Genomic DNA, 26324 nt, shown 5'->3' on the forward strand with positions numbered 1-26324 from the left:
TTTCTATTTTGTCATGAGGAAAGGGGAAAAAATGAAAACTGAAAAAACGAAAATATTTCTTTTTCAGGTTCAGGAATAAAAAACATGTTTTCAATAAAAGACCAATGTTCAGCGACCAAAAATTTACTTTTCTTTTTGCAAATTCCCAAACAAGAGCAAACAAAGGCTTCTAAATGCAGTGGGCTCCATTTCAGGCTTCTGTCTGTGCAGTTCTTCTTGCAGGTTTGGCACTAAAGAGTTTCACAAACCTCTTACAGGCAGTAACTCTGCTCTGTCCTGTAGTACTCTCCTGTTGAGCTGCCGCTCTGGGTCTTACCCATGGAAGGCCAAAGAAACCAAGCAGAGAAGGCAGCCCTCATACCAAAGAGCATAAGTAACTGGTCTCTGACTTCATCAGGAGTGTTGGAGCAGAAGATTCATCCTTCTCTTACCTACCTCACTCAGAGCTACTACTCAGGGCATAGGGACTAGAGAAAGGGGGCTAGAAGGAAAAGAATAAAGGCTGGAAGTGGAGGAAAAAGTTGTTGGGGAAACTAGAGCAGGGGAAGGAAAATATGAGGTGGAGGAAAGGTGAGAGAAGACCAGCAGTATGCAAAGACAAGTAACGAGCACTGGTAGACCCAGGAAATAAAAATAGATCCTGTGGGTCAGAGAGAGAAAATGGGGGATCAGGAGAAAAGAAAAAGATATTGAGGCTAAGGGATGCAGGGGAGGCAAAAAGGAAATGAGGGCCAAGGAGAAGGACTGAGGGAAAGGGAAGCATGGCAATGATACTGTTAAAAACGGGAATGGGAAATGGGGCTGAGGAGACAGAAGAAAATGGCACAGAATATTAATGAGCTGAATAAACAATAGTCCAAAAAAGGGAAATGAAGTGAAGGAGAGCAAAGTATTACTGAGAGATGGAAGGCGAGAAAGAGGGGAGGAAAGAAATGAGGACAGTAAACCAGGACACCCTTCTCTTTACACACTCACACACATTTAAGAACAAAATGTTGTTTGTGCAGCTACATTTTGTTTGTGATGTGACAAAGAGAGTGAAGAGATGGGATTCCTGGGATGTACAGGGACAAAAGGAGGGACAGTCATGATCGTATATTAGGGGAATCAGAAGAACTAGAGCCAGATTGTGTGTCTGTACACCTAGTGTTTCCACTCAGGAAAAAAAATGCAGAGGGACACTTGTCTTGTTCCGTTAAACAGTGTCTGAATTCAATCCTGGAAGTGTATGAAGTATCCCTGTCTTCCAGATTTTCTATCAGTTTATAAAGCACTTTAGGATCCATTACACCGGTTGTGATTCTTTTCTGCATAGCTGTAATCAGGTGATCTGCTGAAAAAATCAGGATGGTGGAAGTTCTAATGCCTTCCTATGGATCTCTGCAGTCAGATTAATGTTGCTGCTTCTGAGCCAGTATATACCAGATGAATAGTTGGCAGTTTATGCCTGAATCGCTTTCGAGGTGCTTAACTGCCTATTGCAATAAAGTACCCTTTGATTTTTATCTCAAGTTTTCTCACTTAAATTGTGTCCCTCCTGTTAATGCTTTCCATGTTTCAGTAAACAAAGGTACTTCTGAATGTGCTCATCCATCATGAGATGTATAATCAGTTTTGTTTGGTAACAAACTAAAACAAAAAAGAGCAAGATGGTTCCCAGAATTATTGTAAATTCAATGCAGTGCAATTTTCCACCTTACACACAAGTTTAACTCTTCTGGGAGCTGTGCGTGTGTACTGACAAGGCAATACGCCTCTTGCTGAGTAGGGTTTGGTTCTATTCAGTTGTTTAACCTGAAGAAAAATTCCACACAAAACAACTTGCAAATATGCATTGATAATTCATCATTAAGGTTAGAGATGGTTGAACTATTTCTTCTAAGACATTCATTGATCAGGGCTGTATCTCTTTCTGACTTGTGAATTGTTCATAACCCAGGCATTATTTATATGGATTTGTTTATTAATCATAATTGACTAATAGTTTTTGTTTACTGACATATTAGGTGCATCTTTGAATATTTTGCAATCAGTCTTGTTATTGTTCACCTAAGTCCCCTCAGCATGTTTTCCCCCCTCTGATTGGATGATATAAACTTTATAAATAGGAACAGTGCCTAAAGAAATCTGACTGTCTTAGGGAGAAGAGCACTTTATAGGAGAAAGATAGCAGGAGATAGAGTCTTAGAAAAGTTTCCTGATGTATTTTGGACCAGATGGAATATTCTATCTAGCTACATACATTCAGTCCAGATATTAAAATAGTTTGATTCCCTCCTGTTTGAGGGAAAGACAAAAGACATATAGGTCTGATTTATTGTTGGCTCTCTAGCAGATTTTACATTTAAATTTGTCTTGCCAAATTCTCACAAATCATTGTATGAATACTTAGGGTGGCCAGGTGAGCAATTTCTGTGCAAATGTGTTTGTGCACATACACATGTTTTTGTATATTCATAGTTGTCTGTGTTCACACAATAAAAGCTTCTCATGGCTATGTTAGGAGACTTACCATTAGCACTATTGACGAAAAAGAGTTTTGCCCTATAATTCAGTACAGTTTAAGCTTTATGGATGTGCAAAACGTATTATATTGTTTTTAGGACTGTTAACAAGTATTATATTGTTTTTAGAACTGTTAGCAAGTTGTCACTGAACTGTTGTCAGTACCTAAAGAAATCAAGTGATGTACACATAAGTCTGCAACTTCTAGCCTGACCTATAGCAACAATTGGGCAACTAATGTAAATAATGTTCTGCAAATATTTGATGGAATTTGTTTATGAATTTGCTTTTTCCTGTGTTCATATTCATTTTTTGTGTACATCCCATAAAGATTTGATCAATCAACTTTTACTGGCAAAAATGTTCTAGGAAACAAAATTTCACATGGTTAAATTTTCATATGTAGGTCTTCGCGTGGAAAATCCTGCATTCTCACCCAATCAGAGAAGAGAAAAAATACTATGTAACTTATGAGATCACTCACTACTAAGTGAGACAGCCCCCATTTCAAACATCTGAGATCAGTTTGGAGAATAAAATATTCCACAAAGAGCTAAAAAAAAGAATAACAAATTTGTGGACAAAGTAATATGCTTGTGGATTTCCACAGGCAGTAAAAGTAGAGGTTTCAGTCCACTGTGTATTATCCAGTCAGCTACACCTTTTCAGACTCCCTCCTCAGAATCCAAGCACAGATTGTTGATTGTTTTGTGGTGTTGTAAGGTGAATAAATTTTCACAAAGGAGGAGGCTGAGATCATAAAACTCATTTCTCAGAGAATAAATTTCAAGAGCTAATCCCCAGTCTTTAGAATCAAAAGTATAGTACTTCAATCCACACAACACTCTTTTTAAAAAAAATGTTTCTCTAGAGTTCTGAACAGCTGAGGAAAAATACATTTAAAGAGGTCATTGAAAACCCCTTACTATCACAACATGTTATTGATCTTTCGAATTAAAAAGTTAAAACTGTGGCAGAGTCTGGGATGCAGAACAATATAAGATGTTTGTGAAGAACGGGGACAGAGTTCTTGAAGAGAAAATAAGACAGATGACTTTAGGAGGCAACATCTGTTTTATTTTAGGGAGAAAAAGTTTATTTGATAGTAGAGCATATGGGGAGTCTGTCCAAGATACTTAGTCCAGGTGGGGGCTGTTTAGGAAGGAAGTGTGGCCCTAGCAACAAATAAAGATCACATTGTGTACAAAATGAAGCCGACTTTTAATGCAAGTACTGTGAAAGGAAGAACAAACACATCAGCAGTTGACTGGATTGCAAAAGAGACTGGGTTTATGCATGTAATCAAAGGTAATCCTTCTTACAAATATATGCACACACAAAAACTATATTAAAGTATAAGATCACAAGAATAGCCATACTGGGTCAGACCAATGATCCATCTAGCCCAGTATTCGGTCTTCTAACCGTGGCCGATGCCAGATACTTGAGAGGGAATGAACTGCCCTGTTATCTAGTCCCAGCTTCTGACTGTCAGAGGATTAGGGACACCTGGAACACGGGATTGTGTTTCTGACTGTCTTGGCTAATAGCCATTGATGGACCTATTCTCCATGAATTTATGTAATTCTTTTTCAAAACCAGTTATAATTTTGGCCTTCACAATATTCCCTGACAATAAGGTTCCACAGGTTGACTGTGCATTGTGTGAAGTAGTACTTCCTTCTGTTTGTTTTAAACCTGCTGCCTATTAATTTCATTGGGTGTCCCCTGGTTCTTCCTGTGATGCCCTTCCCCCCCCCCCATGGGTGCAAGCTGGAACTGGGGTACCACTGAGCCCTCTGTCTCAGAAGACTGGGATCCCTCTAACACTGTTTTGCCTTGACAAGCTGCAGACTGCTCCTGGTCCTGCACTCACACAAATCTTTATGGAGGCAGGGACACACCCAGCTGCAGTCACATGAAGGCTCCTCCACAGCCTAGGACCCAGAGCGTACTGTCTTGCCATGGTAAAAAGCCTGATCAATATAAGTTTATTACTGAGTCCGCTCATCCCTCAAAGTGGAGAAGACAGTGCACCAGTTTTTGTTCCTGAGCAGATTCCCCAAGCAATTCTAACAAAACACACTACAGAAAGAGAGATTTTAAGTGATTATAAGTAGTGAGCCTACAGATCAAAGCAGATTACCTAAGAAATAAACAAAAACACAATCTGTGCTTTAGAAACTATATAGGATTTGAATCAAGCAGTGCCTCAGCCTGTTAGCTAGTATAAGCAGGTTACTGCTTTTGCATACACAGGAAGGAATTCTTCTGTCTTGCCTGGTACCCCCCTTCTCCCAGTTCAGTCTTTGTTTCTCAGGTGTTGTAGGGGGAGTAAGGCCAACTGATGATGTCACTTCTCCTTTTATATCTTCTTCCAGCTTTCTGGAAAAATCTTTTGCTGTGACATGAGTCAAACAGTCTCCATTTTGTACATGCTATCTCTGAGAGGTTTCCATTGTACACAGTTCCTGGGGTAATCCTTGTGAGTGTTTTGTATTCTCCTCAACATTGTTTGGTCTTTTTAGTATTGTACCTGAAAGGCTGTTCACAACATGTTTCAGTGGCACATATATAGCAAAACTTCCTATACAATGATAGCACAGAAAATTAACAAGATATTAATGTTCAACAGATTAAGACTTTTAAAATTATATCTCACAAGGCATACTTTGTACAAGATGCATTATAATTATATTATAACCATATCATAATTGTAGCATTATAGTGACTATGGGGTGCAGAGTATCACATTTGTGTTATGGGAAGGGAATGAATCACACTCTTAGGCACTTTCTCCACATCATATCCACTTTCATATGCACTTTCTCCATCTCTATCCTATCCCCCTTTAGTCTCTTTTCTAAGATGAACAGTCCCAGTCTTTTTAATCTCTCCTTCTATGGAAGCTGTTCCATACCCCTAATCATTTTTGTTGCCCTTCTCTGTACCGTTTCCAATTCTAATATACTTTTTTTTTTTTAGATGGGTGACTGCATGCAGTATTCAAGGTGTGGGCGTACCATGGATTTATATAGTGGCATTATGATATTTCCTGACTTATTTTTTACTCCTTTCCTAATGGTTCCCAATATTCTATTAGATCTTTTGACTGCTATTGCACATTGAGCAGCTGTTTTCAGGGAACTATCCACAATGACTTCAAGATCTCTTTCTTGAGTTGTGACAGCTGGTTTAGACTCCATCACTGTGCATGTATAGCAGGTATTATGTTTTCCAATGTGCATTGCTTTGCATTTAAAAACACTGAATTTCATGTGCCATTTTCTTGCCCAGTCACCAACTTTTGTGAGATTCCTCTATAACTTTTTGCAGACAACTTTGGACTTAACTAAGTTGAGTAACTTTTTTACTGTCTGCAAACTTTGCCACCTCATTTTAACCCCTTTTTCCAGATAATTTATGAATATGTTGAACAGCAGAGGTCCCAGTACAGATCCTTGGGGGAGCACTCTGTTTACTCTCTGCACTGTGAAAACTGACCATTTATTCCTACCCTTTGTTTCCTAGCTTTTAACCAGTTACTGATCCATGAGAGGACCTTCCCTCTTATTCCATGACTGCTTCCTTTACTTAAAAGCCTTTGGTGAGGGACGTTGTCAAAGACTTTCTGAAAATCCAAGTACACTATATCTTCTAGATCACCCATATACACATGCTTGTTGATTCCCTCAAAGAATTCTAATAGATTGGTGAGGCATGATTTACCTTTACAAAAACCATGTTTAGCCTTCTCCAACGTATTGTATTCATGGTCTGGTTCTGACATTAGGTTTACTGTTCTATAATTGTGAGGTTGTCTTTGGAGCTTTTTTAAAAAATTGGGATTACATTAGCTATCCTCAAAACATCTGATAGAGAGGCCAACTTAAATGATAGGTTACATACCACAGTCAGTACTTCTGCAATTTCATGTTCCTTCAGAACTCTTGAGTGAATGCAATCTAATCTTAGTGACTTATGACCATTTAATTTATCAATTTGTTCCAAGAGCACCTCTAATGACACCTCAATCTGCAAAAGTTCCTTAGATGTGTCACCTAAAAAAATGGATTGGGTGTGGGAATCTCCCTCCAATACTCTGCAGTAAAGACTGATGCAATTAACACATACAGCTTCCCTGCAGTGGGCTTGTCTTCCTTATATGCTCCTTTTTAAAATGTCATGCAGCTTGCAGGCATTTCACTTTTGTTCATTTTAATTTCTGTTTAATTACCTTTCTCATTTTTGTATAGTTTGCCTATTTGAAGTTAAATGCTACTGTGGTGGGTTTCTTTGGTATTTCCCCCTCTACAAGGATGTTCAATTTAATTACATTATTGTTGCTCTTGGGTTCCAAGACTAGCTGCTCCAAAAAGCATTTGTTAATGCCAGAAACTTTATCTTTGCATCCCATCTTGAGGTGACATATACCAAGTCAATATGGTTGTCAAGGTTCCTTCCCCACTCTGAACTCTAGGGTACAGATGTGGGGACCTGCATGAAAACCTCCTAAGCTTACTGTTACCAGCTTAGGTTAAAACTTACCCAAGGTACAAACTATTTTACCTTTTGCCCTTGGACTTCCACTGCCACCACCAAACTTTATCTGGGTTCCTGAGAAAACGTCGTTTGGAAACGTCTTTTCCCCCAAAATCCTCCCAACCCTTGTACCCCACTTCCTGGGGAAGGTTTGGTAAAAATCCTAACCAATTTGCAGAGGTGACCACAGACCCAAACCCTTAGATCTTAAGAACAATGAAAAAGCATTCAGTTTTCTTACAAGAAGACTTTTAATAGAAGTAAAAAAGAATCACCTCTGTAAAATCAGGATGGTAAATACCTTACAGGGTAATTAGATTCAAAACATAGAGAATCCCTCTAGGCAAAACCTTAAGTTACAAAAAAGACACACAGACAGAAATAGTCATTCTATTCAGCACAGTTTTTTCTCAGCCATTTAAAGAAATCATAATCTAATGCATCTCTAGCTAGATTACTTACTAAGTTCTAAGACTCCATTCCTGTTCTGTCCCCGGCAAAAGCATCACACAGACAGACACAGACCCTTTGTTTTTCTCCCTCCTCCCAGCTTTTGAAAGTATCTTGTCTCCTCATTGGTCATTTTGGTCAGGTGCCAGCGAGTTAGCTTCTTAACCCTTTACAGGTGAAAGGATTTTTCCTCTGGCCAGGAGGGATTTTAAAGGTGGTTACCCTTCCCTTTATATTTATGACAATGGTGATAGTTGAAATCATAGAATCATAGAATATCAGGGTTGGAAGGGACCTCAGGAGGTCATCTAGTCCAACCCCCTGCTCAAAGCAGGACCATTCCCCAATTAAATCATCCCAGCCAGGGCTTTGTCAAGCCGGACCTTAAAAAGTTCTAAGGAAGGAGATTCCTAATATCCAACCTAAACCTCCCCCACTGCAACTTGAGACCATTACTCCTTGTCCTGTCATCTTCTACCACTGAGAATAGTCTAGAACCATCCTCTTTGGAACCACCTCTCAGGTAGCTGAAAGCAGCTATCAAATCCCCCCTCATTCTTCTCTTCTGCAGACTAAACAATCCCAGTTCCCTCAGTCATGTGTTCCAGACCCCTAATCATTTTTGTTGCCCTTCGCTGGACTCTCTCCAATTTATCCACATCCTTCTTGTAGTGTGGGGCCCAAAACTGGACACAGTACTCCAGATGAGGCCTCACCAATGTTGAATAGAGGGGAACGATCACGTCCCTCGATCTGCTGGCTATGCCCCTACTTATACATCCCAAAATGCCATTGGCCTTCTTGGTAACAAGGGCACACTGCTGACTCATATCCAGCTTCTCGTCCATTATTATTGGGTTTTCTGTAGCCTCTCTAATCTCCTTGACCCTTTCGCAATCACCATCACCATCCTGGTCAGGTGGTTGGTAGTACATTTCTATTGCTATACTCTTATTATTCAAGCATGGAATTTCTACCAATAGAGATTCTTTGGTACTGTTTGATTCATTTAAGATTTTTACTATGTTTGACTCTATGCTTTATCATTAAGATTATGCCACAGACTAATAGATAATAAAGGAAATGCACAGATGACATACTGCAAAAGAAGAATAGCTGGAAAACAAACAAATCAGTGATGCTATGCACCTTTGTAACCAGTTAATGATAGAAATAGGTTATGATTCTGGCTTAATCGTGTGTTTCCTTACTTTTGCATTAGCAGCAACTGAATTCAACTCTAACATAAAATAACTTTATGTGGATTCCAGATCCCTTATGATTCCTGCAGTAAATGGAAACAATTCCTAGCTCCATTAAAATATAAAAATAATTTTCAGAAGGTTGCACTTTTCTGATATAGGTAAAACGTATTTAAAAATTACTCAAATTTTGTGCAACCTTACCACAATAAAAAAAGAAAGTACAACTGATTGTTACTAAAAATGTACAGTGCAGGTTGATAAAGCTGTGGTAGATATGCCTAAAATTTAAGGTCCAGATCCTCAGCTGTTGATCTGACACTAAGTACCAGGATGATAATGATGGGGAATAGAAGGAATCTGACCAAATACAAGAGAATTACCAATGTACCTTTCATTTATTTCTATTCTTCCAGGAGAGACTGACATTTAAACATGGAATAAACAGCCAAGTAAGAATTACAGCATTATATTTCCATGGAGAACTACTGCTGACATCACAAATGACCGCAGCAAAATTATAATACCACAGTCCATGTATTATTAATTCTGTAATCTTTACTTTATACATATTTATGTCGGGGGCTTTGGTAATTTTTACCGTACTCTTGTTCTTGTCCCCAGAAGTCTCTCTTCATGCTGCAGCCCAGGACAAAGAAGTGGAATGCTACACAAGAATGCCTTTCGGAGGACTCCACCCTTACCTCGGGGTAGGTTCAATGGAATTACAGGACCAGCATATCAACAGCTAGAAGAGTCAAGGATCACAGATCAGGACACAATGCCTTGTCAAGGGTATGTAATAAAAACAACTGAAGCAAACAAGTACATTATCAGCTGCAAAATAAAATAAATAAAAATCCCTTATCTGGAAAATCTGCTTTGCTATTACAGTACTTGCTAGTTTTGAGACAATTATGCATCCAATGTATAATGTTAAAAGCAAAAATACATTTTCAACATATTGGCCTTTGAGGATATTATATTTTTATTTGGATGGCTGCTTTTTATTTTAATCCCTTCAAAGTCTGAAGAAGAAATGATCAGCACAGACTGCAAGTGATTGCCTGCTTGGCATCTTTTACAGATATTGTTTTTCTCATTTACTGATATCATGATCTGTAATTCTAGTGAGTAGTACACAGCATTGTCTTCACCATCAGTACTGGACAAATATGGGAAAACAAATAGTGCAAAGCTCACATTTTGTTTACAATTACAAAATATGCTACCTTAAATACATTTGGAGTAGACATAAGATGACCTTGTCAGTTGCCTTTTCCCTTTAAAATGCACAAAAAAAGTTGTGGAGTTATTTTCTTTTTCAACTCATCTTCAGTAAAAGATACAGCAATTGAATGCAAGTGCCACTTACTCTTCAGGCTTGACTTTCAGAAGTGCAGCTTCCTTTGAAGTCAGTTGTTGTTGCAGCCGCTGAGCGCCTCTGAAAGCCAATCCCATAATATTTAAATATTCCACAGTTTTCCAAAAGAGCCTCCAGATCTTATACAAATATAATTCTTGTTGAATGAGGAGGAAATGTCTGGGATGTAATGGGTCTGGCACTTATTTCACATAAACTGTTAGAAATCAAGATTAATTGCACTGAAATCAATGGAGTTACACTGATATAAAATGGGCATAAGTTAGAATAGAATCAGCCTCCAATATTTCTGAATTGACTATGTGCAACACCTGAAATAAATAAAATAAACTGAAGAGAAAAGATGGGCTTGTGTATGTGTTTTTAGTTTTGAAGGTCAGAAGCAACCATTGTGCCCTTCTGCTTTTACCTCCTGGATAACACAGACCACAGCTGTTTATTGGAATATATATATATATATATATATATATATATATATATATATATGTTTTTTATACAGTGCTTTTCACCCCCAAAAGATTCCTGAACACTTGACAGACTGCATTATGTATATGTAGTACTATGGACTTACCTTTGGGTTGGAGGCTACCATCTTAGTGGCATATGGTATACTGCATAGCAGGAGGGGAAGATGATATTTTAAACATGGACACTTGGGCAAGCCACAGCTCTAATAAAAGCCTGTATCAAATCTTTAATATCACGGCAGATCATAGAGAAACCTAGTCTGAGCCACATTCAGATAATTGTATCACTAAGGGCTATTGAGAACAGTCAAACAGATTTATTTTAATTGTCTTTTGGGTTTTATTATTTTAATTTATTTTTTACCTAAGTCATTACAATAATCTCTTTAAATTACTTAAGGGATTCATTGGTTAACAAATACAATATCCATTGTGAGGCAGTTTTATTGTACTTCTTTAAAGTATGGCATATTTAAGGAGAATCAGTTGCCATAATTTATCAGGGCTTTCAGAGAGTGTTTGACAAGGTTCCTCATTAGAGTCTGCCAAAGAAATTAAGTTGTCATGGGGAAAAGTATTGTCATGGTTCAAAAAAAGGGGGGCTAAAACAGGAAGCAAAGTGTAGGAATAAACAGTCAATTTTCATCATGACAAAAGTTTAACAGCAGGGTGCACTGAGGTTCCATACCAGTGAAGCTTCAATATATTTATTAGAGTCCCGTAAAGGGGAATGAGTAGTGAAGTAACAAAAGTTAGAGATGACACAAAGTTCTTTAGGTTAGTCAAGTTCAGAGATGACTGAGCGACTTCAGAAGGAATTAGCCAAGCTAGATGAACTGGCAACACAATGGCAGATAAAGTACAGTGATGATAAATGCAAAGTAATAAAATTGGCATTGTGGACAGCTTAATGTGCTACTTGCTAGTCAAAAAAGCAAACATGAATGATGTTAGGATGCATAAGGAACAGTGTGGAGAATAATACAGAAATTATTATAAAGATAATATATAAATCAGTGGTTGGGCCTCTTCTGTAATGTGCGAACAGTACTGGTCAACGCATCTCAAAATAATATTTCAGAATTAGAGAGGTTCAAAAGACAGATGATGAAACTGATTATGGATGTAGAAAATCTCTCATATGAAGAGACACTGAAAAGACTGTGCTTGTCTGCCTTAGAAAGAAGACAAATAAATGGGGGCATGATAGAAGTATGTAAAATAATGATAGTTTAGAGAAGGTAGGTTGGGAGATTCTGCTCTACCTGTCTCATTACTCAAGAATGAGGGGACATTCAATTAAATTAAAAGGTGTCAACTTCAAAAATGATAAAAAAAAATATGAAAGATTTTTTTTTCAAACAATGCATATTTAGACCATAGAACTCATTGTCATAAGGTATTGCTGAAGCCAAGAACTTAGCGAGATTCAGAAAAGGGATTGGATAGTTAGATGGATGACACAGATATATAGATTTATAATAGTCAATGCTAACAACTTTGGAAGGATGTGAAATCACATGGTCCAGGATATAAACAAATATCTGATTATGAGGATGAGCTCTTCCTGGGGGACGATTATCACACATCTGTCTACTGCAGGAAATCCTACACCTTCTCTGAAGCAGTTGGTGCTGGCCATTGCAGAGACGTGATACTGAACTAGATGGAACTCAGGTTTGATCTAATCTGGCAATTCCTATGTTTCGATAAAAAAAAAATGGAGATATGTGGGTGACATTTGCAGGTTTTTGTTATGTATTTTGATACTTTACTGTTTTCCATTGACTACTGTTGGGTACTGCATGTGAGTTTGAGAAAGTCTATGGGGAGCATTAATTTACCTCAGTAGCCTTTGGTTCAGGCCATGTACCATGTTTCTTCCAGCTGTTGTGTGGTGACTGTTGTTGTCAGCAAAACATGAACAGCCTCTCAATGTGCCGGTAGTAGCTCTGGCTTTTAAGTGCATGCACATGCTAGAATGCTAGGACAAAGCTTCCCGGACAAGCATAGCTGGACCCATGGACACAGTCACAGAGGCAGTCTTAGCCAAACAGTAGCCAAAATTTGCACGGGAAAATGACAGCAGGATGAAATCTTTTCATAGACAGACGATTCTGAAATCCCATGGTGCAAGTTTCAGAAGGTTCAGTTACTGAAGGTCTGAACAGCAAAATCCCAGACCTAAGGTTTCTCTTCTCTTGAGGTGATTTAATCCCAACTACATGAATATAAATGCCACTGTCAGAGCAAATCACTGGGGCAGTCACAAAAAGCACGGATTGACAGAGGGAGGTTGTTTAGATAGCCTTCAGGAGATAAGCAGTGACTCTGAAGCATGAACACACTGGTCAGTTTAGCAGGTAGACCAGTAAGTTGTGTCCCCCTTCACTGGGCTAAATAGTTTCTTGTTGAAGTAAATAAAGACAAATAGGTTTAAAGTTAAGGCTCTCATATAGACAGAGATCCAGATGCTTATACAACACACAGTCAAATTTCAAATAGTGCTGGGGTTCTCACGATATGGTGGCCTTAAAAGGACAATTTAAGTACAGGTTGTTTATTGCATGATGAGAACAAAGCCCCCCAGACACTCAGAACAGAGATTTTTCTATTCTGCAGCGTCTTTGAAAAGCAACACCATGCTAAATCAGAAACTGCTATTAGAGCAGGGCAAAGGCAAAAGGGGGCAGAGGGTCACACAATGCACAATCCCCACCTCAAATAATCTGATATGAGTCAATAGCACGTCGAATCTCATTATAAATGTATTTAAATAAGCTCTCTGAGCATTCAAATTTTGTTACAAATTAATGAAAATCCATCACTAGATTTTGGGAGATGCAGCCCACATTTAAGACAAATTCATATCCTTAGCAGGGCAAGAGTAATTAGGAGACCAAAAAAAAAACGTGCACTAGTAGAAGTAATTGTCTTAGAAGGCTGTACCATTTTAAACATGTTGCAATACATGAATTACTCTGCCTTTCACCAGGTAAACAACTTCAGAGCCACCCAGCTGTATTAATTATTTTATTTGCTCCATGCAATACCTCAAACAAAAAGTCAGGTGAATCTGACCAACTCTGATCCCTGTGAGTTCATGTCACCTCTATCTCTGGGCATCCTCAGGCAACAGAAGGCTTTTCTTTTACTGAGGGCTATCAACCAGAAAGAAATAAGGAAATCCATAATCACCCAGGTGTACATATGAACCACTGAAATTCCAGTAAAGTAGCATTTAATGACCATTCTCATAAGGACAAATTCAAAAGTTGTAACTAAGCACAAATGTTTGATGGACTCCAAAGGGCGATCAATTTTCTGGTTTGAGGCACTACAAATAATGGTACAAATAGTACCAATGACAGTCTATCTCTTGTTGCCCAACTTAACAAGAATACATATATGTCCTCTGTGGTGCAGGGAAGAATTGTCAATGCACTTTGATAAAAATAATCTAGCAATGCATTAAAAAAAGTCTTCATTTCAAGGCAGGTTTCAGAGCAGTAGCCGTGTTAGTCTGTATCAGCAAAAACAACGAGGAGTCCTTATGGCACCATAGAGACTAACACATTTATTTGGGCATAAGCTTTCGTGGGCTAGAACCCACGAAAGCTTATGCCCAAATAAATTTGTTTGTCTCTACGGTGCCACAAGGCCTCCTCGTTATTTCAAAGCAGGTGTTCCTTCAACCTTGTAATCCCAAAGATAATTCCTTTATTACTCCTGCTTCCTTTCCTGTGCCCAAAATGTATGGTACAGTCTAGTCTTAAAGCATCAAAACAGATAAAACTATAGGTCCCGCTTTGAAGCCCACCACTCTTTCTTAACCCGCTTCAGTTAATAGGTGAATTTCCTGTGACACTTTATGAATTCCTACCACATTCTCACTATTCAGTACAAATGTAGGGTTAGATTTTGATCTCCCTTACATGGTTGTAAATCTGGAGTAACTCAGTGAAAAAAAAAAACGTTCTGATAATTTTTCACTGAAAATGTGGATGCAATTGATATGTTGTTGCTAATTTTTTTGATTTTGTCAAATCATTTTTGTCAGAAAATGCTGATTTGACAAAACCAAAGAATTTTGCAAGAAATTTATTGATCAACTCTCTGTTAAAGCAACTTAGCTAGCGATGTGATAGATTCTCTGTCACTAGGCAACTTTTAATCAAAATTGGCTGTCTTTCTAAAATATATGCTGTTGTCTAATTCATCCAGAAGTTAGTGGCCTTGACACAAAAATTAGTGGGTGAACTCTATAGACTGTTTTATGTGAGAATTCAGACTAGAAAGATTATCACAGAGGGCTGCTCTGGCCTTAAAATCTTTTGAGTCAGTGGAAAACTCCTTGGGTATCTTTCAGGCCACGGAGCTGAGGGGGCCACTTGGGCCATAGCCCAACCACTTTTTGTCTGAGTAGCACAGGGTCACAACATAACTCACTCAAATTTGGCATGACCTCCTCTCTGTCATGACAGAAGGATGGCCAGGCCAAACCTGAGTGGTGCTCTGACCATGTGAGCCTGATCCCAATACCACTCACTCAAATTTGAAAGAAGTGGGAGTAGGAGCTTATGGACCAAGGGAATCAGGCTGCTAGGGGGCAGGAGGAGGTAGCCCTGAGAGAGGAAGAGGAGGATCAGCAGTGGGGAGGCAAACCAACCCCTCCCCGCCCCTTTAAGCAGCCTCTGGGGTCTCTGGCACATGTCTTGTGACTGAGACCAGGTAAGAAAGACCAGATTTTCACTAGTGCTACTGTGTGTGACTCTTATTATTTAAGGCAGAGTCAGTTTACTATCTATATACGTGTGTGGTTCAAGTGTTGAATTCTATCATGAAACCCAGATACCATAGGAGTGAGTGCTTAAGAATTCCTTGTATTGAATAAAGAAAAGGAGTACTTGTGACATAGCTATTACCAGCAGGAGAGTGGGGTGGGGGAGAGAAAACCTTTTGTAGTGATAAACACCCATTTTTTCATGGTCTGTGTGTATAAAAACATCTTCTGTATTTTCCACAGTATGCATCCGATGAAGTGAGCTGTAGCTCACGAAAGCTTATGCTCAAATAAATTGGTTAGTCTCTAAGGTGCCACAAGTACTCCTTTTCTTTTTGCGAATACAGACTAACACGGCTGTTACTCTGAAACTTGTATTGAATAATCAGCTAGTACCAGCGTGTCAGGGTTCCTTCCCCACTCTGAACTCTAGGGTACAGATGTGAGGGCCTGCATGAAAGACCCCCTAAGCTTATTCTTACCAGCTTAGGTTAAAAACTTCCCAAAGGTACAAACTTTGCCTTGGCCTTGAACAGTATGCTGCCACCACCAAGCGTTTTAAACAAAGAACAGGCAAAGAGACCACTTGCAGACGTCTTCCCCCAAAATATCCTCCCAAGCCCTCCACCCCCTTTCCTGGGGAAGGCTTGATAATAATCCTCACCAATTTGTACAGGTGAACACAGACCCAAACCCTTGGATCTTAAGAACAATGAAAAATCAATCCGGTTCTTAAAAGAAGAATTTTAATTAAAGAAAAGGTAAAAGAATCACCTCTGTAAAATCAGGATGGAAAATACTTTACAGGGTATTATCTATACAGGGTATTCAGATCATTCCCTTTTTGAAGGGGAAGAGCAGTTTTACGTTTTAATCTTGAAAGCTAATTTGATACCAGAATTCTTAAAAGAGAGTCCTTAAAAAGGAGTTGCAATAATGGTTCAGTGTTAGGTGTGATGATACATGTTTCTTTGATTTCCTTTCTATTATACAGTTTCGTTTGTTAATCTGATTTTATTAAAATGAAGTCTTCAGAAAATAACGTACCAGGTCTTTGCAAAGCATGGTGCAGTCTACTGATGAGTTGATCTGTTTGGTTGAAAAAAGTGGGGTTGTTGTTTTTTTGGAGCAAAACCATACAAAAGGTTTACGTTTTAAAAAAACGACATTTTTCGCATGATGTGTTTTGATTTTTTAGTGTTTTGTTTTGTTTTATTTTTAAATCTCTTGTTCTCTGGAGTTTCAGCCTGGACCAAACACAAAGTGACAGAAACCCATTTCTGATCCCAAAAAAAGATACCAGAAATCTCACAGTATGGCTATTCCCTTGAGATTTCCAGTCCAATTGACTGTAGCTCTCACAAGGAAGTCGATTTCTGCAAAAATGTTTAAGTCTCCCCCCCCCCCCAGTTTTTCCAGATAAATATCTGAACTTTTGATTGCATAGCCAAACCTACAATGTACTCTGCATCTTCTGGGGCTCATTCATCAGCAGTTCTGACTACAGGTTAGACAGAAATTGCACATTCATCTTTGGCAAAGGAGAGCTTTTATAATTATTTATTCTGGGCTACACAAATGTACTCCATCTTCTGAATTTTCTTCTCTTTTCTTGCTTGGGGGAAAGTGTTTGCTGCTTTCAAGAAATGCCAGGTTTCATGGTTTGAAATAGGGCCTGACAGTTTAGAGTTTGTTGAGCAGAGTTAATATCGGTTGATTAATTAGTGCACCCAGCTAATTAAATAGTAGAGAAACCTGTTCTAAATTAGATCCATAAACAAACAAAGCATCTCCGGGCCATTCACATCCCCAGAGACTAACTGTGGTCTGAGGGTGACAGTTTATTTTTGATTAAGTGGCCAGCATTTTGACTGCAGGTTATTTAGGTGACAGCTGTTTACCTTTCAGGATATTAACTTTTACGAGATGTATGGAGTCCTGCTGTGTGTCTGTGTATGTGTGTAAATATGCATACACACAAACACACATCAGGTTTGTGTGTGTGTATATTATATATATTATAACACAAACCTGATGCGCACACACACACACACAAACACATGCACACACAAGGCAGCATTTCTCTGTGTGTGTGTATATATATATATATACATACATATACATATATATATATCATTTCTCTGTATTTTTATATATATAAAAATACAGAGAAATGATGCCTTGTGTGTGCATATTTATAATGCCAAATCCAAAGACCACTAAAGTCAATGGAAATATTCTCCTTCATCTCCCCGGGTTTTGGCTCAAATCCATACTTCGAAGAACTAGAGTTAGTTTGCTATAAAGTTATTTGTACTGTGCTGAGATAACCCATTTCAAATGTAGTTCTGCCCAACTTATTTTGTCCATCTTAAAATGTGTCAGGATTTGGAGAGGGTAGCATACTATGTTTTGTTCAATTTTATTCTCACTCAGCACCCTGAGAATTACACAAATAAAACACGTAATTATTATTACTTATTCTAAATGTTTATTAGTTTCTTCTTTTGTCTCTGTTTAAGCAAAGGAGGTGAGGAGAGGAAGGGAGTTGCATTCCAGAAGGACAAAAAAAGGAAATGTAAAATGAGTTTATTTAGGAAGAAAATAATTATTTTCTTTAAGGAAAAGTTGTGTAAAATGTATTTGTTCTGTATCTTTATAATAATGCCCCATTTTCTGTGATCGCTCTGGGTCTAGTTCTGCTTCCAATTAAATCAGTAAAATTCTGTTTGCTGTTTCAAGAGCAGGATCCAGCCCCTACACAAATGAAAGTTGAGCCTCACTTGTTCAAATCTGATTTCCCTGCTATTTCCCTTCATCTGCTCACCCACAAATTGAATGCTTTAGTCCAACTTTGATCCTTGATTGAAAACCACATGGACACAAGGATGGAAATGCACAATTCCCAGTGCAGGATTAGGACATCTGATTGTACTTAAGGAGGATTCACGGGAATGTGCTGAGCATTAAACATGTTTGCCGTTTTGGGGTTCGAAATATCATGACCTGAGTCCATATTATGGACTTGGCAAATTTTAACATTTTCATATCAATATCTGAGTTCATACTTGCTTATGCTAGTGTATCATCACTAGACATGTGAAATTCGTTAAAAGAATTCACTCGCTTCATTTGCAGGGTGCAGCCCAGAAAGTATATTTAGGGACTGAATTATCAATACAAATGTATAATGCAACTGATGAGACCACTCCGGCTATAGTGATTTGAAAATTATTATATAAACAAATGCAAAGGAAGCAAGAGTGGGCACAAGCCAACAGGTCTGCACTATTTTGTTTTTATTTTATTTATTTATTTAAGATGTCCTCTCTACAGATGTATTTCTTTGATCCATATTTAATATTGATTCTTTGAAATGTGCTCTACGAGTGATTTTTGATAAATGGACTTGGAAGATGTCTAATTTCATTCTGTTTTTGCGTGTTTCTTCATCGTTTGCCCAAAAGTTGTTTTGCAACTTTCTTTAATACTTCCACTGTGAAACACAAGAGATATCACATCTCTTCAAGCAGCATCAGAGTTTGGTCCTTTCTCCCATAATTCCCTGGGCATACACAAGGTATCTCAAAAGGCCTTTCAACCCAGAATGCACTGCTGCTGGGAGTAGGGCAGGAACCTTTGGGATACAGACCAGAAAGCACTATTGCTAAATCAATTCAATGTGGTATTAGTGTAAAGAAAGGGTAGAATTGCAGGTCCACTGAACATAACACGTGCCAAAGGTGGATATGCTGAATTATATGTACAACTATCAATGTGCAATAATCAAGTCAACTACAATCAATGGAACACTAGTGAACATGTGCTATGTAAGGAATCTGTTCTTCTTCTTTATTAGTTCTCTACCTACCCATACCAAATGATGTACGTAAGCCCAAGTGACATGAGTTAGTTAAGTACAGGGATTAGTCCTCTTCAAGTCAAGATGGCAACTTTTTTACTTAAGTACCCAGCTGAATCTGAACCTTGAAGTGGAAACTCAGAAACCTAGTAAGATTAAATTACATTAGGGCCAAATCTTGCTTTCCTTGCTCTTGTGTAAAGCATGTAAGATTTAGCCTTTATCTTGTCTAGTTAAATAGTGATGTGATAATGTGACAAATGAAAATGAACTTTCAATAAAGATGTGGGGCCTGAATCTGATCTCACTTTCACTGATTTCACTTTAGTTACTCTTGATTTGCCATGCTGTAACTGAGATCAGAATCAAACCCGTAGTCCCAGATAACCATGGCTAATAGGAATATTAACTGATTGTACAAGCAGATTTGTATTAATGTTTCTTATTAAAAAGGGAGCTGCTGACTTTTGGCATGTTGCTAAGTTTCCAAAGTGATTCAAAATGCACATATTTTCAGTGATGTTTTTGAAGTATTTGCCGCAATTGAAGCTATGTTTACTTTGCACTCTACTGGTGGCAGCATATAAGGTATGTATAGCTATATGCCACAGTAAAAAGCAAGCTGTGTCCATGCTGTGGTATGTGGCTACATTTGTCACTGGACGGCTCTGGCAGGGGAGAAGTGACGGGGAAAGGCTCCAGGAACGGGGAGACAGCAGGACACTACACTACTAAAAGTAGCACTACTTAGTTGTGTAGACAGATGTATAGGATAGGGTTCAGGTGTGTCTTTATTCGCCTAAGCAGTACCTCGCCCCCTACATTGCTATTTATACCCATGCCAGGGGTGTGTGCAGTGTACATATGCTGCTTACTGCCGTGACGTTTGTGCAGCGTAGATGTACCTTGAAAGTCAGTTTTCGTCAGCGCAACTGTATCCAACTTCTAAACAAAATGGAAATGTTGGTGAAATTAATGCAAATTGATGCAATTTGATGTAATTCCATCAAAATTTGAATTAATGGAGGATCTAGGATGTCTTTTTTTAACGGGAATATTTCCCAGAACCCCACCAGCCTTGTGCCATATATGACCGAAAAAAGGGCCAACTTTAGAACCTTGGGTGCTTGAATAAGTGATCTGATTTTCAGAGGTACTGAGATCCTGTAACTCTCACTGATGTCAATGGGAGTGCAGATCATAAAAACACCTGGGTACAGAGTGTAGGATTGCACTCAGAACACGTTTATTGAAGTTAATTTCTCTGCACATTTCAGAACACTACCAAATTCTAATTCATAACAAAATATCCACGTTTTAAAATATTGATGCTTGAGGAAGGTGGGAATCCGCTTGCCAGATTAGGAATGTAATAATAAAACTACACATTTTATTATAAGGAAATAATAATAAAAATAATAATACTTAGCTCTCAAAGCACTTTACAAAGGGAGGTAAGTAAGATTATCCTAATTTTATACCTGGGGAAACTGAGGCAGATAGGGAAGTAACTTGCCCAAGGTCACCAAGCAGGTCAGTGGCAGAGCTGGGTATAGAAAGGAGCTCTGCTGAATTCCAGTCAAGTTCTCTATCCACTAGACCACCCTGCTAGTGACTATTCCTTGCTTCAGGAAGATACTTTTTCAGCAGATGTTTCCTCTCATGTCTGGCTGTCTCACACAAAATGCAAAAGCTAATTATTTCTTTTATTATTATTTTTAGGTATTCATCCACTGATTTAAAAACTCCTCAGAATACTTCAATAAATATGCAACTGCCTTCACGAGAGACCACCCCATATTTTAATAGTGTGGATCGGAAGGACTTGGTTGGATATTCCGCATCAAGGGCCAACTCAGTTCCCATCATCCCGTCGGTGGGCTTGGATGAAGCCTGCATGCAAATGCAAAATGTTTCTGAAGTAACAGGCATCAAATGGTGCAAAAACTCCTATTCAGCTGAACTTGTCAATGTCAGTGCCCCAGTCAGCAATTGTCTTATAGCAGAACAACAGGAAGTGAAAATATTGCTAGAAACTGTCCAGGAGCAGATTCGAATTCTGACTGATGCAAGGAGGTCAGAGGACTATGAACTGGCAAGCACAGAATCAGAGAACAGTGCAAGTGAAAACACAGCTTTTCTGCCCATGAGTCCCATGGCAAAATCGGAACGAGAGGCAAAATTTGTCTTAAAAAGCAAAACACACAGAGACTCAGCATTGACCAAGTGACTTTGAGGAGAGTGGGGGTGGGGAAATAAAGGATCTCTGCAATGCTTTGCTAAACAGGAAAAGAAGGAAATTAAATACAAATTATTTATATGCATTAATTTAAAAGCATCTACTTAGAAGAAACCAAATAGTCAATCGCCCTCATATCATAGTGGTTTTTAACAAAATATTTTTTTAAGGGAAAGACAAGTTCCAGGAGGGATAAAGCATACATCTAAAGCATTTTTGGTTTGGGGGTGTTTTTTTTGTGGGGGTGGGGGGTATTGTTGTTTTTCTTTTTCGGAGTTGCACATTCAGTTGCAGTTACAGTATGTTTTAAAACTGTCCTGTTTGGCTGTTAGAAGGCTTGGGATATGCATATTTTTCAAAATGGCCAAATTCATTCTTAGACTCTTTGGTTTCAAAGTAGAGCTGTGTTGAACTGTCCACCAGGAATTCATTCTCTGGTGAGCAAGTTCTTCTTGAGTAGCCTCAAATAATACAGGCCCATAATTAGCCATCCATTGTACCAGTAACTTGGTCCCAGATTCATAATTTTAAACCAAACCAACACACATACAAAGTCAATCTTTCCTGTCTAAATTCTGAAGTATGGTTCCAAGCCACCTAAAATCTGAAGCAACTGTAAAGCCCTGATTCAGCCAGATGCTTAAGCATGTGGCTTCCTTTAACTACATGAATAGTCTTAGTGAAGTCAGTGGGATGACCCATGACCTTTAAATTAGCATCTTGTTAAATCAGGACATAAGAGCAGGAGATGCAATGATCGGTTGTTGCTCAGAACCACTGAGCAGCCCTATCTTGTGACCTGTGCTTTTGAAGTTTGGATTTTCAGTGAGAAAGGAAAAGAAGAAGAAAAAGGTAGCATGTGTGTGTGTTTCTGCCAATGGGTACTTCAAACACATTATTTTGTCACAAAAATCACAGTATTCTGATAACGTTATACTTTGAAGACATTTTTGAGCACTCCAAAAGAATACGTTTAAAATATATTTTTAGTATGGTTTATTCAGAGATCAGTCAGGGAGATACAAGATGATCAATATTCAGCATATATTTGTTCATGCTGTCCTAATTTGTTTCCACATTCAGTTTTTCCAGTCATTTTTATTAAGCATGACTTATGCTTGTGAACGTTTAAGGCCCCTTTTCTGGAGCTGGTTTGGTATGGGTGGGTCCATGCATTTGTAAAAACCTGTCTTGACTTTAATGAGCAAGGGCACATGGGCTCCACCAAATAGATCCATTTGGCGGCTCAAGGTTTTAGAGAAGAAAGATCATTTGCTGATTGCAGTGTCCCAGGCACTTGCTTTCTTACATTTTCTTTTCTGTTTTCTTCTGTATCCACAGCACATGATACGTCACTAATACAGTGGGCTAAATTCAGCAATGACATATGAACTACTATTTTAAAATACAGTCTGTTTAAATTATTTGTTTAAAAAATTAATGAACTATAGTAAATAATTACCAAACAGCCTTCCCTGTTCAATGCTGGAAGACTGGTCGATTTATTAACAAAATCTACAGTATACACAAAATGTATTCAAATACGTACTCCTTTTACAGCAAGGTAATTGCTAAAGTTATTAGATGTGCCCCAGAGTTTCCAGTTCACCATTCTCAAGAGTGAGTTTCCAAAATAGAACAATCGATCGGTCTAGTGCTGTTGTATGTTGAGTCGTAATAAAGCAATATTTCAACTTCTGTCTAGTGAACTGAAGAAAAGGTAAAAAAAGCTGAAGGCATATGCCATTTATTTTCCCCCCAGTTAGGGCATTAAGGAAAAATTCGTATTCACATAAGAAGTCTTTTTTCTAAAAAAAGCAAAGTTGATGGAATTGTCTCATTTACACAACTTTCTATGGCTGTAATCTTTGCTGTGTGTTTTCAATAAAAATATATATGAGATCAAATTATGATTTATGCCCCTGAATGGAGCATCATTGCTTTGATTCCCTTCTTCAAATGTTACTTTGATACGGCTGGATTTAAGGAACAAGTTCCCTGAGGGGTGTAACTTATTGTTGATGAAAGCTCCAATCCTGCAATTTGATATGTGTGGGCAGTGCCCTGTTCACTTCAGCAGGGCTCCACTCAGTGAACTACAGGATCAGTACCTAAGATACATATTTCAAAATGAAACCTTTTTAAACTAACAGATGTCTGGCCTTATTGCTCCCAAACCCAACTACATCTTGCAATCAGAAAATTCATCCTTTGAAATGTATTGGAAACACACTGCAGGATTTCTGTTGAAGAAAGAGGCAATGCCTTTCTTAAAAGAAAGTGTTAGTTTAACACCCTCAAAAGCAGAAATAGTGGAAGAGCAATGTATTAAAAACTGATGGCGTGTCTGATTGAATAATAGATGAATATCTGAAATGGTGAGAAATCTTCAGCTCATGTTAGAGATGCTATCTTGTACTCAGCAAAGGATATGTGACTGTTATATGTTACCTGTTCTATTCAGTTTCAGCATGTTTGAATAGAGAGACATTAATACTAACCTTATGATAGACTAGTGTATTATTTATTAAGAATATCATTTCAGCACTTATAGAAAGTTCCATTGTTTCAAGAGGAAAAAGTTAAAGAAGATCTAGACAGGTCACTGTAATATGTATTGTATGTTTCTCTAATGTAAGTATTTTCCTCTGACCTGCTATATTTTACAGTGAATGAAACAAAAATTTCTCTGAGTTCTGACACTTTAATTATGTAGGCCGCAGAAAAGACTTCATAAAATTTCACTTACACTACTGAAATACTAGCTCATATTTTTGTTCCATACAATCCCATTGAACCCAAGTTGCTTAGAAGGGATGTAAATCAGTGTAGAATATAGTTCATGCTAACAAAATTACATCTGTTGCTCAGCTGGGAAACCAACTAATAATCCTCCATGGAAGAAGCTCTAAACTCATTGATGTACTCATAAGATAATTGAAATTTACAGCTGACCTGTAAAGATCAAGTTTAGTTAGGTGTGAAAATTCACACGGGTTGTTACACTTCACCAAACTGTGAAAATAGCTAATTAAATGGTTTAAAATTGACCAAGGGAAATCAACATCTCTTAAGCATACTACTATTGAACAGAATTATAAAATATGGCTATCGTGCATCTAGATTTCTTGCTTCTTAATAGGTTTTCTTCAAAACAACCCAACAACTTCTTCCCTACCCCCTATCAGTACAGGGCTCCCAGAAATCTTAAGTGGGAAATGTGGTGAATATAGACCACACTTTGCTTAAAAGTTATTAACCATTGAAAAACACTTTATAATTCAGTAGAGCTATACTGTGGTATACTAATTCATGTTCAATATTCCCTTCTTGAATAGTCCCATTAAGTTCAATGAGTCTATTCATGGATAAGATAGTATTCAAGGTGAGTAAGGCTATCAGAATCTGGCCCTCAAGTAGGGAAAAATGTTAGATAGGTGGCCAGATTTCCCCCCCCCCCCCAACTGATGTGTATTCATCTAGCTCCATTGAAATCAGTGGAGTGATGGCAATTTACATCAGCTGAGAATCTGGCCCAAAATATCTAAAACAAAATTGAACTGTCCAATACAACACCCAAAAAAGTAATCTCTCATGTGATATAAAGAATTCTGCTTTGATTCATGGAGCTACATTTTTTTTAATGTGGCAATTCTATTTATGCCAATGGGAGTCCTGTGCAAACATCATGAATAGAATGTGGTTCACAGTGGTTGACTGAATGGAATGATTAGATTATTGTTAGGGCTGTCGATTAATCGCAGTTAACTCACACGATTAACCAAAAAAAGTAACTGTGATTAAAAAAATTAACTGGGATTAATCACACTGTTAAACAATAGAATACCAATTGAAATTTATTAGGGCTGTCAAGTGATTAAAACATTCATCGTGATTAATCGTGCGATTAAAAATGATTCACTATTAATTATGTGATTAATCACTCTATTAATAATAGAATACCATTTAAATATTTTGGGGTGTTTTCTACATTTTCAAATATATTGATTTCAATTACAAAACAGAATACAAAGTGTACAGTGCTCACTTTATATTTATTTTTGATTACAAGCATTTTCACTATAAAAAAACAAAAGAAATAGTATTTTTCTATTCACCCAGTACAATTGCTGTAGTGCAATCTCTTTCTCAGGAAAGTTGAACTTACACATGTAGAATTATGTACAAAGAACTGCATTCAAAAATAAAACAATGTAAAATTTAGAGCCTACAAGTCCACTCAGTCCTACTTCTTGTTCAGCCAATAGCTCAGACAAACAAGTTTGTTTACATTTGCAGGAGATAATGCTGCCCACTTCTTGTATACAGTGTCACCTAAAAGTGAGAAAAGGCATTCTCATGGCACTGTTGTAGCTGGCTTTGCAAGATATTTACGTGCCAAATGTGCTAAAGATTCATATGTCCCTTCCTGCTTCAACCACATTCCAGGTGACATGCATCCATGCTGATGACAGGTTCTGCTCAATAACAATCCAAAGCAGTGCAGACCAATGGATGTTCATTTTCATCCTGTGAGTCAGACGCCATCAGTAGAAGGTTGATTTTCTTTTCTGATGGTTCAGGTTCTGTAGTTTCCACATCTTAGTATTGCTCTTTTAAGACTTCTGAAAGCATGCTCCACAAAACCCCATCCCTCTTAGATTTAGGAAGGCACTTCAGATTCTTAAACTTTGGGTCGAGTGCTGTAGCAATCTTTAGAAACTCACATTGGTACCTTCTTTGCATTTTGTCAAATCTGCAGTGAAAGTGTTCTTAAAATGAACATGAGCTAGGTAATCATCCAAGACTACTATAACATGAAATATATGGCAGAAAGTGGGTAAAACAGAGCAAGGGACATATAATTCTTCCCCCAAGGAGTTCAGTCAC

The 26324-nt window shown here is 38.0% G+C and overlaps 1 protein-coding gene across 2 annotated transcripts in view; it reads left to right on the forward strand.

Annotated features, from left to right (window-relative positions):
• The window catches only part of NRG3 (neuregulin 3), an 894861-nt gene extending 871346 nt beyond the window's left edge, over window positions 1-23515 (forward strand). For both annotated transcript variants that reach the window (XM_048857225.2, XM_048857226.2), the window contains exons 8-9: window positions 9324-9494; window positions 20918-23515. In XM_048857225.2, coding sequence (XP_048713182.1) covers window positions 9324-9494; window positions 20918-21425 — 679 coding nt within the window. In that variant the 3' untranslated portion in view covers window positions 21426-23515. The remainder of the gene's footprint in view (window positions 1-9323; window positions 9495-20917) is intronic.
• Window positions 23516-26324: the final 2809 nt, after the last annotated feature.

Source organism: Caretta caretta, chromosome 7 (genome assembly GCF_965140235.1).
Source record: "Caretta caretta isolate rCarCar2 chromosome 7, rCarCar1.hap1, whole genome shotgun sequence".
Lineage (NCBI taxonomy): Eukaryota > Metazoa > Chordata > Testudines > Cheloniidae > Caretta > Caretta caretta.